Source organism: Barbatula barbatula (genome assembly GCF_947034865.1).
Source record: "Barbatula barbatula genome assembly, chromosome: 5".
In the NCBI taxonomy this organism is placed as follows: Eukaryota; Metazoa; Chordata; class Actinopteri; order Cypriniformes; family Nemacheilidae; genus Barbatula; species Barbatula barbatula.
This window is the reverse complement of record NC_136769.1, coordinates 10,842,838-10,858,708: the sequence shown is the minus strand read 5'-3', so window position 1 is coordinate 10,858,708 and position 15,871 is coordinate 10,842,838. Positions and strand designations below refer to the sequence as shown.

At 40.1% G+C, this 15,871-nt stretch overlaps 1 protein-coding gene across 10 annotated transcripts in view; it reads left to right on the top strand.

The window, feature by feature from the left end:
- The window catches only part of rbfox1 (RNA binding fox-1 homolog 1), a 200,720-nt gene that overhangs the window by 175,383 nt on the left and 9,466 nt on the right, over positions 1 to 15,871 (top strand). For all 10 annotated transcript variants that reach the window (XM_079456771.1, XM_079456777.1, XM_079456776.1 and 7 more), the window contains 6 exons: positions 172 to 264; positions 1,896 to 1,956; positions 2,378 to 2,431; positions 9,995 to 10,127; positions 11,396 to 11,435; positions 14,485 to 14,549. In XM_079456771.1, coding sequence (XP_079312897.1) covers positions 172 to 264; positions 1,896 to 1,956; positions 2,378 to 2,431; positions 9,995 to 10,127; positions 11,396 to 11,435; positions 14,485 to 14,549 — 446 coding nt within the window. The remainder of the gene's footprint in view (positions 1 to 171; positions 265 to 1,895; positions 1,957 to 2,377; positions 2,432 to 9,994; positions 10,128 to 11,395; positions 11,436 to 14,484; positions 14,550 to 15,871) is intronic.

Below are 15,871 nucleotides of genomic sequence, written 5' to 3'. Positions count from 1 at the left end.
AACGTTTGCACATCTCGATGCTTTGCATGAGGAAGAGAAAGGGATTAATGCAGCAGCTGTTTTTGTGTGTAAGAATGGCAGAGGTAGAGCCACAGTGGATTTCTTGGGTGTATGACTGAATTAATAATGTGCATGTTGTTCTCCCCCCTCCCCTCTCCCACCTGCATGCAGGGTTTTGGTTTCGTAACTTTCGAAAATAGTGCCGATGCGGACAGGGCCAGAGAGAAATTACACGGCACGGTGGTAGAAGGTCGTAAAATAGAGGTGCATGTTACAAATATTTCCCTTCTCAAATGTTCTCTCTTGATTTTTTGCGTTGTCGTATTTCTTCTTGTTGTTCTTCTGTTTTCTGTGTCGGTATGTGCCTCACTCTCATCTCACTATTTTGGACGCATCACTCGTCTTTTCCTGTGTGTGTGTGTGTGTTTGTGTGTGCGCGGGTGTGCTGTTCTCTCTATCCCTCCTCTCCTCCCCCCCGCAGTATTCCTTCGTTTCAGTTATTCTAAGATCTCCGATCAGATATAATACGGTGCTCTCGGTACCTAATTGGTTTGCTTTTGTTGGCATTCACTTGTGTTTATTTAATTCAGTTCCTTTCTGTTCCCTTCTATTCTTTTCTCTCTCTCTCTTTTTTTTAGTTCGAAGCATATTTTGGCTTAATAAGCAAACGGGTGCAGTAAGTCAACAGGCAGAGTACAAACAGCATTTGTGTGATGATAGCCAGAGGCCTTATTGCAAAGTTGTCGGGGGACTTGCGGTTAGAGCGGTCTAATGCCAGCAGCGCCGTTAATTGGCCTGAAGACGCTGTGTAGAGTAACAGGCATTAGACCGAGCTCCTCACAAACACGAGCCTTTAAATCCACAGCTCACGTTCTGCTTATTTTACACTCTAGAACAGATACAGCAGAAACAGAGCAAACCAGAACAGCGACAGCCGGTGTCTTTATAACCGACACCCATCTATCTCCATCTCTGTAGTTGTTTTTTGTCTTTAACTGTAAGACTTATTCCGCCTTTAGTAAGATGTTGCATATTTTGCCTTCTCATTTTCCCCCCTTTCCAACGGTAGCTGGTAGGCCCAAACTCGGTAACCGTGGTAACAATACATACACACGCGGGCGATGGCGGCGAATGGTAAGTGGAGAGAGCCATCTGCCATTTCACGAACTCCGCGCTGAAACCTCGTGACTGTTTTTTTGACTTGATGTTGAGTTTCTTGATGCTGTTTTCTCTTGGTACGCGTGTCACTTGCGTGAACGTTTAGCTTCCTTAGAGGCTCTGACTGAACTGAATCGTGCGCATCCTACTCAGATTCTGAACGCCATGATTATGTTAAATAATGCACCCTCTTTTATATCCTTTGTTAGCTGTCCTACGAGCTTGAATGATTTCCTTTTTCTTACTTTCTTGTTTTCCGTTCTGGTATTTATTCTTGTGATGAAGCAAATCGCTTTTGGAGTGTTGAATGCTAAATGTTGCTTTGTTTTCCAGTCGTACCTCGACTCTGAGGTGTATGTTGCGCAATGCCAAACTTGTTTCATTCCCTCATTCTTTATTTTCCGTGTAACCTAGTCGCTCCCTTTTCACCGCATGCTCTTTCATATTCAGCGCTTTCGTTGGTTGCATTTTGTCTGTTTCCGTTTTTTCCATGTTGTTCTTCGACTCGATCATTATTTGACAATGCATGCGTGAGAATGTTTTATGGTGAGACTGTTGCATATGTTTTATTTGCTTTTTATGTCGTCTTTCAGTAATGATGTACAATCTTTCTGTAACTTATGATCTGTAACCATTTCGATAATGTTGAAAATATATAATGCATGCGGTAGTGTTCTTAAAATAAGTAAATACAGCTCCAATATGATCTTTGCTAACATGTGTCTGTTTGTGGTCAGGTTAACAATGCAACAGCACGGGTAATGACGAATAAAAAGACAGTCAACCCATATGCAAACGGTAAGTTCATATTGCAGTCGAGTGTTTGTAAGTGTTCATTTTCCAGATGGTGTTCAGCGCTTCACTAAAAATAGCTTTAATGAAAAATTCAGTTCATCTTTCAGATGTCAGTTGGAATCACTGGGATCTTTTCTGTACTTATGAAAGCTTAAACCGACAGGTTATTTGTAAAAGTTAGAAACTGAGAGAAATGTGTCAGGCTGCTCATCGCCACATTCCAGCGTTGGTTGACAGGAGTGCTTCCCGTTGGTCAGCCCTCTAGTGATATCATTAAGACAGCAGACTGTATCAGATCTAACAGTTCTGGTTAGCCGTGATCCCTTATCTTTGTCTTGCGAAGTATGATATGTAGATTCTTAGACACGGTGCACGCTAAGATGGCTAATATCAAATCATCCTCTCATTCTGTCTGTGCTTTTAGGCTGGAAGTTGAATCCAGTCGTGGGTGCAGTCTACAGCCCAGAATTCTATGCAGGTAAGTGAATCTTCAATTCAATACAGTTGGCCTTGTGGTGCAATATATATATCATAAAACTATTGAATGATTTTACAACAGTCCCGGTTCTCTAATCTAATCTTGACAGTGTGTATGGATTTAGTATATATTTGCATCAAATTCAATGTAGAAACACTTTGTCATGAAAACATCTCAATTGTTTCGCTCTGGATCTATTGTTTTTGAGGGCCCGACGGAGGGTATGAAATGCATATTTATGTCCGAAATTATACTTTAATTTCCATTCAGATAGGAACTTCAATAGGCTCAATATCTTTCTATTATGTTGCTTTATTTTCATATACAGTATTTGTGTTACTTGGTTAAAAAAAACTCCAAAGAAATCGTAAAGGTTGCCGTTTAACCATGTTATGTGATGGAAACGTACAAGAAATCCCCGGTTAGCGTTTGTGGGCTCAGTGGTCGAGGTGTGTAAAATGGGTGACCTTAATCTACAAGCGCTGGCATGGGCTGAAAGAGCTGGCAGGGAGATAGTGATTATTCTAATCACCCAAAGGGGCTGTATCTCAATGCGCGCTGGCCTATTGGCAAGAGGCTACTAGACTCCATTGTCAGCGCAGCAAACAGGGAACACATCTTTGAAAACATAATCCAGCGAGCTTCCAGACCCCCAGGGCTTCATTTCATTTTATGGGCCTTTGAAACTGAGTGGGTTTCATGGGTTGAAAGACACACCGGACTCTTTTTTTTCTCGCTTCTTTCCGTGATCTTTCCCTCAACCTTGGCCATCACAGCCTCTGACCTTCCCTCAACATCATTACCGCCCCCATTATATAGGAAAATATCGAGATTTTATGATAATAGGGGGAAACATAGAGGAGATGGTGAAATCTAATTGTCCGTCTACGCAAGGGCATCAAAGTGCTGAAATATATTTAATAAATTAAAATCAATATTTTCAATTTCTCCAGACAGTCGTTTGCCTAATTCAGTGCACATTCTGTTAATTACAAAATGGCTCATTATTGATTTGCTTTCGTCTCACCTTTCAAGTGTCCAAACAGCCCACATCCCATTAAAGTGCAAATGTTTTGTTCTCTCGAACCCTCCCCGTTTCTTTTCTTAAATCTTTGTCTTAATTATAATTAAAGCATCGTTAATACGCCAGAATTGTGCCGATAACGGAAAGTGCCTCGAATCCTTTTGTTCGAACAGCTGAAAATAGCTATTGGCACATCGCTGCTTAGTTTGCAGATGGAGGGACCGCACGAGTGTTCGAGCGTGGCTCGGCGTTGAGCAAGCCATGTCTGCTCCGTTGTTGACGCAGCCCTTTTCTCGTGCCTCTCTGAGCAGAACTATAAAAAACAAATATCCTGCATGAATAGAATGACGCAGTTCGGGAGTGCGTTTGATTCATTAGATGGTCAGACTCGAGACGTGAGGTTCATTTCAGAACAAGCCTCACCAGTCACCACTTGAAGCACCTCTCACCTGGGTAGGCTGTTGATTTAAGATAGCTTTGATGTTCATTAACAGTTCTCTGGCTGAGAGGAATGAAAGCTATCAGCAAAAGGCTGAGGGATTGCCTGCGCGCCGGACTCCGCTCGTCTGCCGGGCTGATCTCTGATTAAGTGTTACGCCTGACGGAGATAGGGCGGATGTTCGAAAATTAGACTTCCAGCTATTTACGCCCAGAGATTATGCAAATGCGGACCACCTCTGACCACAGGAAATCTATGGCTTTTCACCCTAGACACACACATGCATAGCCTCTCTCTTTATCTTTTAGCCGCTTTCTTTCAGCAGTCGCGTTCACACTTGCGCAGGGTTAAAAAGATCCGGCAATTATTTTTAGGAAGGCAGCTGAGTGTGACTGCGAACATGCTGATGTTTTACACTTTTCTAATGGAAATTATTTTCGGCGACAGTGTTTTTGACAAATATACATACGTTTCAGAATTTCTTTGCTTTCGGTATGTCCTCCCCTCTTCTTTCGCTTTAATAACAGCATGCAAGCTGATGTAAAACCCGATAATCCATGTTTTTCCATCTTCATGAACGTTTCATACAACTTGTGTGCTTGAGGCAAGGCAATTCTGTTCAATAATGTTAATATGGTGAATGAAATTTGCTTATTTCATTAGTGAGCTAATAGTTAAATATTTTGGATAAAATGTTCATAAAAGCAATACGCTGTGAGAGGCTGCACATTACAGTGATTTGCCGGAAAGTTGTGCTTCTTACTTTACATTATACCTAAAATCTTACCAAAAAGTCAATTTTCTGTTATATAAATAGTTCACAAAGTACAATAGTTGATTTCCCATAATTTCCAGCATTAATAACTGATTTTTTACTGCAGGTGAATGGTAATTGTCATTTTAAGTGTAGTGTTTTAAAATATATTTTGGTTTAAATTAGATTTAGTTTTAGTTTTTTTGTGCTTGTATACACTCATCTCGCTCTGACCGCAAACACACACACATTAACACACACGCTGCCTGCTGCTTAGAGCCTTATGTTCATTTATTGAAGTCAGTTTCTCATTTCGAATGCTCATTGGCAAAGAAATAATTAATTCATTTCCTTAAGTGGGAAGGGCGACATCTCTGTGCCCAATGTCCCAAGATTATTGAATTCTCCGCCCTGGGAAGAAACTGATTCATATTGGCTCAGCCAAAATGAACTGAAATGGAATATGTTCAGCCGTAATGATTTAGAGAGTCATTTGTATTGACTGACAGATTCGCAGCGCTAATGTTTCAGTGTTTTCGCATGACATCACTGTCCTTGCTCACTCTTCTGATTCAATCCTGACGGAAAGAGAGAGCGCAGCCGTCTCCGGCACCTTTAACGCTTCTGGGCTTTTTGAACTTCCGAATACCAAATGATAAGCTTGAAATGTTACGCAGAAGAAATTTGAGAAATTTCAATGAAGGACCAGCAAATTGGAATTCATTTGCACAGATAGGAAGATCTGGAAGACAACAAGCCTGCGCCTTTTAGCAGAAGGACGGAGAGGAATAAAAGTGCTCTTTGAGAGTGCATTGTTGGATGAAACTGACACAGGTGATTAAAAATGTACATTCATTAAGACTGGTCCAGTAAACATGTTTCAAAAGAGAGCTTACTGTGAGAGTAAATACATTCGGATGACAAAGCTAACAATTGCCAAGGGCTGGTTTAAAGTAGTGTGGGTAAATCCTGAGTGTAACTACACCGTTTTTAAGGGAGAAAACTGCAAATCTAATGTTCTATTCAGAGTGGATTAGTTTTATATAAGATGGTAAGGTAAAGTAATAATTACCAGAGCTTTAGCTTGAATTGAAACTCATCCAAAATGACCGTCTGCATAATTCGAAAAGCACGTTCACCTGCAAGTAAAGATTACAGCGTGTTTTACCGTCTATAAAACCCAGCTCGCAGAAATCCCATCTGATTTGACATGCTAGTAAAAATCCAGTGAATCTGCCATAAAGCGACACATTTCCAGGCTCTGAGCCCTTTAACAATCATTGTATCAGACATTTTTTAAATAGACGTTGGTCAATGAAAAGATGTGTTCACTTTGTTGTGCAGTATACGGCTTTAGGGGCTTTTTGTTTGCAGCCTAGCCCACATTTCTGGAAAAGTTCTGTTCATTCCTTGTTCCAAAGATGTTGAATCTCATATTTTTCGTTTTTTCCAAGGACTGTAGCAAAGGTACTTTGTCTTGTTTGTAATTTGAAACACGCTTAAGCTTTGCAGTGTTTCACACGCTGCGCAATAAAACTAACACAACACACAAAGCGTTTCGCATGATCAGAACTCTCTGTGATTTCTCTAATCTCGAAGCGACTCTTGTTTATGTATGCATTTACAAAAGAGTCTTGACAGTTCAGTGCACTGAGGTTGCAGAGCGAGATACACAGGGCAACCAAATCTCCTGAAATGTTTATGAAACATGGGTTTTGCCCAGCCGTCACCCAACACTTCCCACACAAATGCCAATGACAGAAATTATTGCACTACAAAGCAGTTGTACACTTTTATGGCTTTGATGCGGAGGCTACCTCCTGTTGGCCAGAGCATCTGCTTCACTGTAATCGCTCTCAAAGCAATAAAATGGACTAGCTCTCCTGCGCATCCCCCTGGAGCTCGATCTTGCTGTACGCTCCCATTTCTCATTCACCAGCACTTACTGTAGCTCGCCCTCTCTCTCTCGCTCTCTCTCTGTTTTCATCTTTCCCTCCACCCTTCATCGTTCTAAATGAAAGTGCATCCTCTAAGTTGTTTATCCTGTAAATATTCAGGCTAAATACATCTCATATTTATTTTCCCCGGGACACATTCTACACATCAAAGTGATACTACTGCAAATATGCAAACTTGTACGCAGCATATTTCAAACATGGCTGTCAGATGGGCTCCATGGAATGGAAGTAAAAGTCCATGCTGAAAATCTGGGGGTCAATATTTATTTAAAAAATGTAAACAAATAAATGTAATATATAATTAAGAAATATTCAAAATTATGCAAGATACACAGATACAAGAGGACACAAGGTGCACATTGAGACAACTTCAATGAAAAGCATACAAAATATAAAGACATTCTGAAAAGTTTTTCATTTGTCAAAGCAGAAATGCATTTAATTCGATCTCTGTAAAATCTAACAAATATTTTCTTTGTTTGTGTTTTGTTTAAATTAAATCATTACAATGATACAGCAACGCAGCAAAGACATTCCTCAAATATCTTTTTTTTTTTGTTTATTTTTCTTTGTAATTAAAAAACATTTACCACCATTATAATTTTTTTTAAAGATTAAATGACTGTCCTTAAGTAAGTAATTTACTTACATTTAAAATTAAAATAGTGTTTTATATAATAAAATGTTGAACCAAAAACTATTCAAAATGATGTCTTCCTTCATTCATGTTATAAACGGTAGCTGGAAGGTAGTCTTTATTTAACTGGATTTCACTTTATTATATAGAAGGACAGCTGTGAGCCATTGTCTGAGTGCTAGTCATATCCAAGGTGACAAAGAGTCAAATGGAATAATCCTTTTCTTCTTTTCACATCACGCAAACCCCTTCCCGAAACCTTAATTTTTTATCAGCCAGATGAAACATTCAGTGCTTCTATTTGACATTTATATGATCTCATTTCACAACCCTGTAATGTTAAAGGATGGAGTGGGGTGGTATTCACCAGCCCCAGCCATTTAATATTACGCCTCTAAAAAGTCATTTTCACCTCAGATGCCCTATTAAACTTAATGATCATTTAGCAACAATACAAAGCGTACTGTTTTCACCAAGCTTCAGAGGTCTGTATGACTCCCAGAGTTCCGTTATTACTCATTGTTAGAGTTTCAAGCTAATTGCTGGTGGATATGGAGCCAGGGCACCATTCTTCACAACAGCGGATTTGTTGAGACTTGTGGAATTACACTTAATGTGGCAGTGTATTGGCATTTCAATGGGGTCATATTTTAATTTTTTTTCTTTAACCACTTACAGGTGTAGTTTTCCTCTATCATTTTGCATAATCTCTTTGACCCTTAGAATTAAACAGGCTGTTCACTACTGTACCTTTAAACTTTAATATTCAAATGACCTCAGTAACTCATGTTTGGCGGATCTTCGCGCTTTGTTTCGTCAAGATGGGCCAAGTAGCTGAACTCTCAACAGGCATTTCTCCTACGCTAATATGTGAACGTGGGCGGCATATTTTAACATGCTCACGAGTGTGACATCACTGTTCATCACTTATTTCAAAAGAGAATTCTACACATTCTCTACAATGCGTGAATTTGGTGTGTTATTTAAAAAAGTTCTAGACCGTTTTGTAAGTTCTGTAATAAGAAGTCGACTACAATCTGAGCACCTGTTTGGCAATATTTTGTAATTCTAAGTGCCTAATTAATACAGAGAATTAAGTTAAAGCACTTCAATTATTTATTAAAATTAATGCAAACTAAACTAAAACTGGAAAAATAAATTAAGCTTGTATATTAATGTAGAAAACAGTAAATAATTAAATGACAATTAGGCTAAATTTTCTATTAAACAATTAAAGCAGCAGTCCGGAAGATTGGCTTCTTTGTCGCCATCTCAGTTTGTAATTGCTACTGCAAGTGATGTGCGGAGGTAATTTCTTTATGCGAGTTGTGATTCAGCACTGCTCAACTGCACGGATGAGTCTGAGGTTTTGAGTCATATGTCACGTGTGGCCTGTGGTGGCGAACCGGTGAAAATCGTCACTGTACATCAGTAGCGCATAATAAAAATAACAGATTATGATGCAGATTATATTGCACCAAACAAATAAGAACATAAACCGACCCAAACAGCGCAAAACTGCCGTTTTGGCCGGGAGTCGTTTTGTTATATCTGTCATTTTTCCACTTTAAGATAATAAATAATATGATGTCTCCTACAATCTGAGCAATTCAATTCTAAAGGAGCACCTGTTTTGCAATATTTTGCAATTCTGCAGTTAGCACTGACCCAGCTGCCACTGCATGCAATGCATCCCACCGCATAACACTTATCGAGCGCAGGCAGCACAGAATAAGTAAGAGATGCTCAAAATGGCTAGATTGAGCACAACAAAATAAAACAGAACCCTTTGGCCCGCATGGGTGTTTTTTAAAACTTAAACTTTTTGTCTTTTCTGAGACATCAGGTTGAAAATGTTGTGTTGAAGGTTTTAATAGTTTACTGAAACTTAAGACATAAAAGCATTTTTGTCAACTAAAATAAAATAAATCATGGGCCTTAATATATTTGAAAAGGGATACTCCACGAAAAGGTTTTTCAAACCAGTATAATTTGACAAAGAAGACATTTGGAAAATTGTTAACACTTGACATTTCTGGGACATCCTTGACTACCATAGTAGGAAAAATGATTGTATCATTTTGTATCAGTTCTAGGTCACCTTTGACTAAAATTTCTTTCCTTGCAATATCTTTCTTTGTGTTCAATAGAACAAAGAAATGTATACAGATTTGAGAAATGTAGAACAGAACTCGAGGGTTGAAACAAAAGCTTATGCAAAATATTATTAAAAATGACAAAAAAATCTAACTAAAATAATTGCATTGTTAATGGTTCAGAAAGGCCTAAAATATCACTCTGACATACTATAGTTTGTATATTTATGTATATAATATGTATTTATTTGATTGAAATCTAGAATTGTTTGAAAAATTCTAGAAATTTGTGTAGCACAGTGGAGGTGGGATAAAGCGATGATGGGTGACGGTATGGAGGACAGACTTAATCATAAAAGACAAAAACGATAAAATGTACACTTCTGAAGTTTTGGAATCATTTTTAGTAACCGTTATGTTAAACTGTTGTTTTGAGCTCAGTGTTATGACAGTACCTTGTCATTTCTGCAAACGAGTAATAATACCGAAATGTATAAATGTGTGAAAATATTTGTCAGTTATTTTGTTAGAACCGACAATGGTAAAAAAAAATAGATTTTCATATTCAGCATGTTAAACTTCAAAAAGAAACAGTGAAAATTAAAGCGAAGCACAACTACATACACATAACACGTTTTCATGGTTTTCCCCACAGTGCCAGGGTTCCCATACCCAGCAGCTACGGCGGCAGCCGCGTACAGAGGGGCACACCTACGAGGAAGAGGGCGCACCGTCTACAACACGTTCCGAGCAGCCGCTCCTCCCCCACACATCCCAGCCTATGGAGGGTAAGTGAAGACACGCCCCTACATATATGCACTGAGGCACGCACAAGTTCACCTTCAGTCCTCCCTTCCGACAACACACTGCCACCCCTTCCCCCCACAACCGGGCTGCTGTAACATGCATGCATCTCTACCTCACCACACAAACCAATGCAGCATGTAGCCCGTGCCTGGAGAGGTGCATCCTGCAAGTCATGTTGACAGTGAGCTGTTATGTTATTCTGTCATGGTCCATGGCCTTTAGCTTTTCTTTTTGTAATGTAACATTATGTAAATCCTTTCAAACAAGTGACTGCAGACGGATTTCGGGGCAGTCAAATGATGATTCTGATGAATTTGGTCCATGTGTGTAAATGCAAGCGGATGATATTGAAGGAGACTGTGTGGGGTTCTTTAATATTGCAGGGGTCACAGAGTACAGTTCTCTCTCTCTAGTGTATTGTGTAAATTGATCAATTCATTATGCAAAAAAGTAGAAGACCAAATTAGTATGCATACAGTATTGTGATGACTTTACTTGTTAGATTTTGACTGCTGAATACTCCATCGAAGGAGGTTAATGGGAGATTTTCGAAGTGTCTTACATTTCTTTAAAGGTCTAAAAATGTTGGAGCAATATCAGGGCTGCCTTGCAAGAATGATATAATTTGCTACATCAGTCTTTGTCAGAATTTTAGCAAATTATTTTCTTTTATATTATTTACAATTGTATTTTTCATTAATCCCAATGTTGCTAATTACTCAAATATGATGCAACATTAAAGGGACAGTTCACCCAAAAATGAAAGTCCTGTCATCATTTACTCACTTCAATTGCCACTCCAAATCTGTATTCCGTATTCTGCAAAACACAACAGATATTTTAAAGAATGTTGGTCACCAAACAACACTGACCCCCATTGACATCAATTGTACGGACGCATAACGTCTGAGACATTTCTCAAAATGTCATCTTTTGAGCTTCACAAAAGAAAGAGTAATATGCAGGTCTTAAATGACATGCGGGTGAATGATGACATCATTTTTTGTAAACGTTTACTTTAAATCTATTGCATAGTACATGCCCTTGTGGCTCCTGTACGAAGCCCTCACACGTCTCCTTAAATGCTTGTAAAGAGATGTATAATAAAAATACCTTTAGTCTCTCTTATTCAGTGTCTGCGTATTACTTCTGTTTTACTAACCCTGGCTATATGGGGTTGGTATTGCTTGCATGGCATCATGCACTAATATTGATGTGTTTTGTTTGTTTTGTGTTTGCATCTTTCCAGTGTTGTTTACCAGGACGGATTTTATGGTGCAGATATTTATGTAAGTATTCGCATGCCGTCCTTGAATGCTCATGTACATCATCCCCCGTCCCACTCATCCCCCTCCGACTGTAAAACAATCAATTGATTCATTGCTGTTTTTATTGTTAGTGTTATTGAATTTCTTCTTACAAACATCATGATACCCTCACACCCCTTCAGAAACATTGTGTGGAGGATAATCTAAATGTATAGAATATGTTTGGATATTGCAATTAGAATGAGTACCGTACTAAAAGCATTATGAAGTCTGGAAATAGGGATTTTGCTGATACATCCATGCCAATTTTGTACGATACTTGGCATCGATCTGCCATTTGCAGATACAGATTTGTGTGTGTCTATAATCCACAATCAGAAGTCAGTCTGAAGGTTTGAGTGAAGAATCTTTTATTGTTTAACTACAGTGTCACATTTTAAGTTAACCAGATGCCCCCGGTGCAGAGGTGGTCTAGCTAGCAGGCACCAAGGGCTTGCTCTCCTCATGGCCATGTCTCATTGAGCCTGACACCGCCTGATGTATCTCTGCCAATACACCCTCCTCTGGGACGAAACAAATTGTGCAGAGGACAAATGTGCGTGAAAATGGCAAAAAGGCTGCAGTAATGCTTCCTCTGTTCCCTTGTCATTAGTGGAGTGCCACAGTAGCTGGGTTTGATTGTTCTTCCGCGATAAGATCATCTAATATTCATTAGAAACTCTCAGAGAACTGTATTGTTTATTTCAAAGCTTAATTTGCAGAGCACTCTGGTAAATGTACAGAATGTTGGAAAAGGCCTGGAAAATAAAGCTACGCTAGAACGAATGTGACAAATATGTATCACAACATCGAGATGAATGAGTTAAACAAAGAGAAACTGAATCTGTACCACATGCAGGGGTGCAATAAAGCAGAATACAGATCTACCGCATATAATGACGCCAACCCATGGTGTATGATATTTCTCCATTTAATCTGTAATGCAAAAAGCTTTATGCCTGCCGCACGCGACTCGCTTCTCATTTCTACAAAATAAAAAAATGCCAATAGCTGTACTGCTCCAAACAAATAAATCTATTTGAATGGAAACCTGTTATATCAGAGACCAATTGAAGTTAGCTTTGAAACTACTGAACTATGCTACTGAAATCCTGAAAATGTCTTTAACGTTCCAATGTGGGTTTTTTTTTTTGAGAATATATTGACATAACAAAGGGTCTTCGATATCGCCCCAAACCTAACTTAGTGTTAGAAAATACATCAACAATGTACAAAAACGACATTGAGCAATTTTATGATCTTTAAGAGGTCTTCATTCCGACTCAAGCCAGACCTTAATTGAATCCCTACATACACCAACGAGCGGATGTCACCTACGGAGTTACTGTTATATTTGCATAAAGCACTAGAAAGGTTGCAGCGAGGCTCTCATTCAGTATTATTCTCCTCACTGGAGTTCTTTCAAGTGTGCCATCTATATGCAGGGCCATCAAGTGGACGTGGCAGGCAAACGCACACTCGAGTAAAAGTATGAGAAATGCGCCATGCGCATCAATAACCACGATAAGCCCGTTATGTCCGCATGCGCCACAGACAGATAGGAGCATTTAGGAGTCAGCGCAGCTCTATCTATCCCTCTCGCTGTCTCTCTCCGTGAGTCATAATGATAAATCGCGCCCGCTCTCCAGATGCGCATCTTAGCGTTAAAGTCCTGACCACTGCTCTCGCCACACCTGCACACGCTGTCAGTTTCTCCGAGGTTAGTTGACCAAGCCTAATAGAGCTTCGGAGACATGTAGATGCCCGCGGCCCCCGTCTGTCAGAGATGACAGCACTGGTGAGTAAAGGAGCCCGGCTGGATCCTTCAGCCCTGCGGCCCGTCACACCGCCTTTACATACGGCCCCAGATGCATCACGGCCACATGTCAGGCGATGCTTCCCTCACTCTGTACTCGAGTAAATGAAATGGTTTGTTAAGGGGCCGGAAATGTGGTGGGAGCATTGAATTACTCGGTGAGTCATTACGGAGAGAGTGAGAGAACGGAGGTGAATGGTGGGGCAGGGGGAGGAGCTTGAAGAAAAGTGTAGGTAGGAAAAGCTGTAATGTGTTTGGTAGGGTAGAGTTTGTAAAGCTACCTTGAAACTTTTTTGAAATGTAATAGTTCACCTAAAATGAAAGCTCTGTCATTTTTTACTCACCCTCTTGTCATTTCGAAACTCTATGGCTTTGTTTCTTTTGCAGAACACAAAAGAAGATACTCGGTAGAATGTTGGTAACCGAATCACATATTTACCCATTTACCTGCATCGGTTTTGTGTTCATACAGGAGTCAATGGGCACCGCCGCTGTTCGGTCACCAACATTCTTTAAAATATATTTTTGTGTGTTTTGCGGAATAAAGTCATACAGGTTTGTGATTACAAGAGGGTGAGAGTAAATGATGACAGAATAAAAATTTGGGGTGAACTATCCCATTAACATTATTGGGCAATATAGGGGAAACTTGAACCTTGATGTTCTCCAAGTTTGCAAATCAATGCATCCTTGCATATGTGTTGCTCGATTAATGTGTTTGTTTGCTCTGGTTATCCTAACTTTACATCTGATGTTACCGTTCCACATGTTGAGCTCTTTTACCTACGTTGGAAAGAAGTAGCGTAGTATGACACGGATACATAATTAATCCTCAGTCGTGCACATGAGAGGAATTAGAAAGTAGGATGAGTCAGACAATGCACCCACATAAGGCGTCTGCTTTGTAATTAGATTATGCATTTTTAATAACTATGATTATGACATGTTTCGCTTCTTTCGGAGCATGTCATGAGATCGCAAATTCACAAACGAATGCGATGTAATCGCCAGCTGCAGTCTCTCTCTCCCTCTGTAAAAACACTCCATGTCTCTTCATCTCCACGAGGTTTTAGATGTGTAGTGTCTGTCACGTCATGGTACATAAGATCAATCCAAAACGCCCTCCCCCCCACCCTTTCATTGTTTTTAAAATTCTAAACAGCTATGTACGAGAGCTAAACAGCCCATGTGAGCAAGTGTGTGTTGTGTTTCCAGGGTGGTTACACTGCCTACCGATACGCTCAGCCTGCTACCGCTACCGCTGCTGCCTACAGTGACAGGTAAGGCACACACCACTGCCTGCACACCACTGACAACACCACCTTACCTGGCCCTCCGGCGGGGCCCTTCACACCCGCCCATCCCCGCTGAGGCGCCGTCGTTCTTCCTCACCCTTACTCCTCTGAGGTCAAACTCTCTCCCTTTCTCACGAGCAGAGGCAGGCACGCAAAAAAGGCCGGCCTTATTTATTAGCCTAATTCTCCCCTCCAGTGGCGACGGGGGTGGACATCACGGTGCCCAGTGCAGTAATTGGCAAATTAAATCAAATGTGATGTCACCGCAAATGCAATGGCCAAGCGCACTCGCGGCGGAGCGACTGCAACTGCAGAATGAAGTGGGATAGACCTGACAGTCCTCAGAGATGAGACAAAAGCCCATTTGGCAGGACGACCGGAGGAAATCGCCTTGGCGTTCCATTTTTATTTCCTCTCTTGTCAATTGTGAGCGTAAGCTTATTGCAGATGGCACGCGATCGAGAATAAAGCGAAATCCGGGCCTTTATGTGATTGTAAAACATTCGCATGACATAAAAGCATATCTGCTCATGACTGTAAATGGTAATAATGGTTGTAATGCTGTCATCCAACATGTAACGACTGATATTGTGCAGCACTAAGTAGATGAAGCAACACTTGATTATCATGTCATTTTAGCGGCACTGTCATAATCTGTCAACAGTTTCCCTGCATGCCTCGATAAGTGCTGTGCAATACACACGGCCGGTTGTGAGTGGTGATCATCATCATTACATCATGTTTATGTGCTCATCCAGGGTCTTTAGAGCGTATGTGTGTGTACGTACGTGTAGCACTGTGTCCATCGCATAGAAAGCTCATTAGCTGTGAATGCGGATGATTCGCATTAAAGTCTTGTCTTTTTGTTTTTTGAAACGCATTTTCTGATGTCTGCCAATTGCGAGCTGCATGTTGTTGAGTCTGACTGTACGTCGTCTTCTTACCTGCAGGCATTTCTTTGGATAAATACAGTGTGCCTTTAAAGATTCAGACAGTGTCAGACAGTCATACAAAACACGTTATTGATTCCAGGACCCTTGTTCATGTTGTGGGGGGTTCGGTTATGAAAAATCTTTTATGGTTTTGCGGTAATCTGATTTTGTGGTGGTTCGATTACTTTCCCGTTAAGCAATCATGTAAAGATATTGTGGTCTAGCTGAAGTTGTTCAAGGTAAACATTTTATTTATTTATTTATATACAATGGCTGTGGAATCAAATCTATGCACAATAAAAACAGATACAGTATTACTTAAGGTAATAATAGCCTTTTAATTTCTGCTATGTTTCTAGAAAACTGTATTAAAAC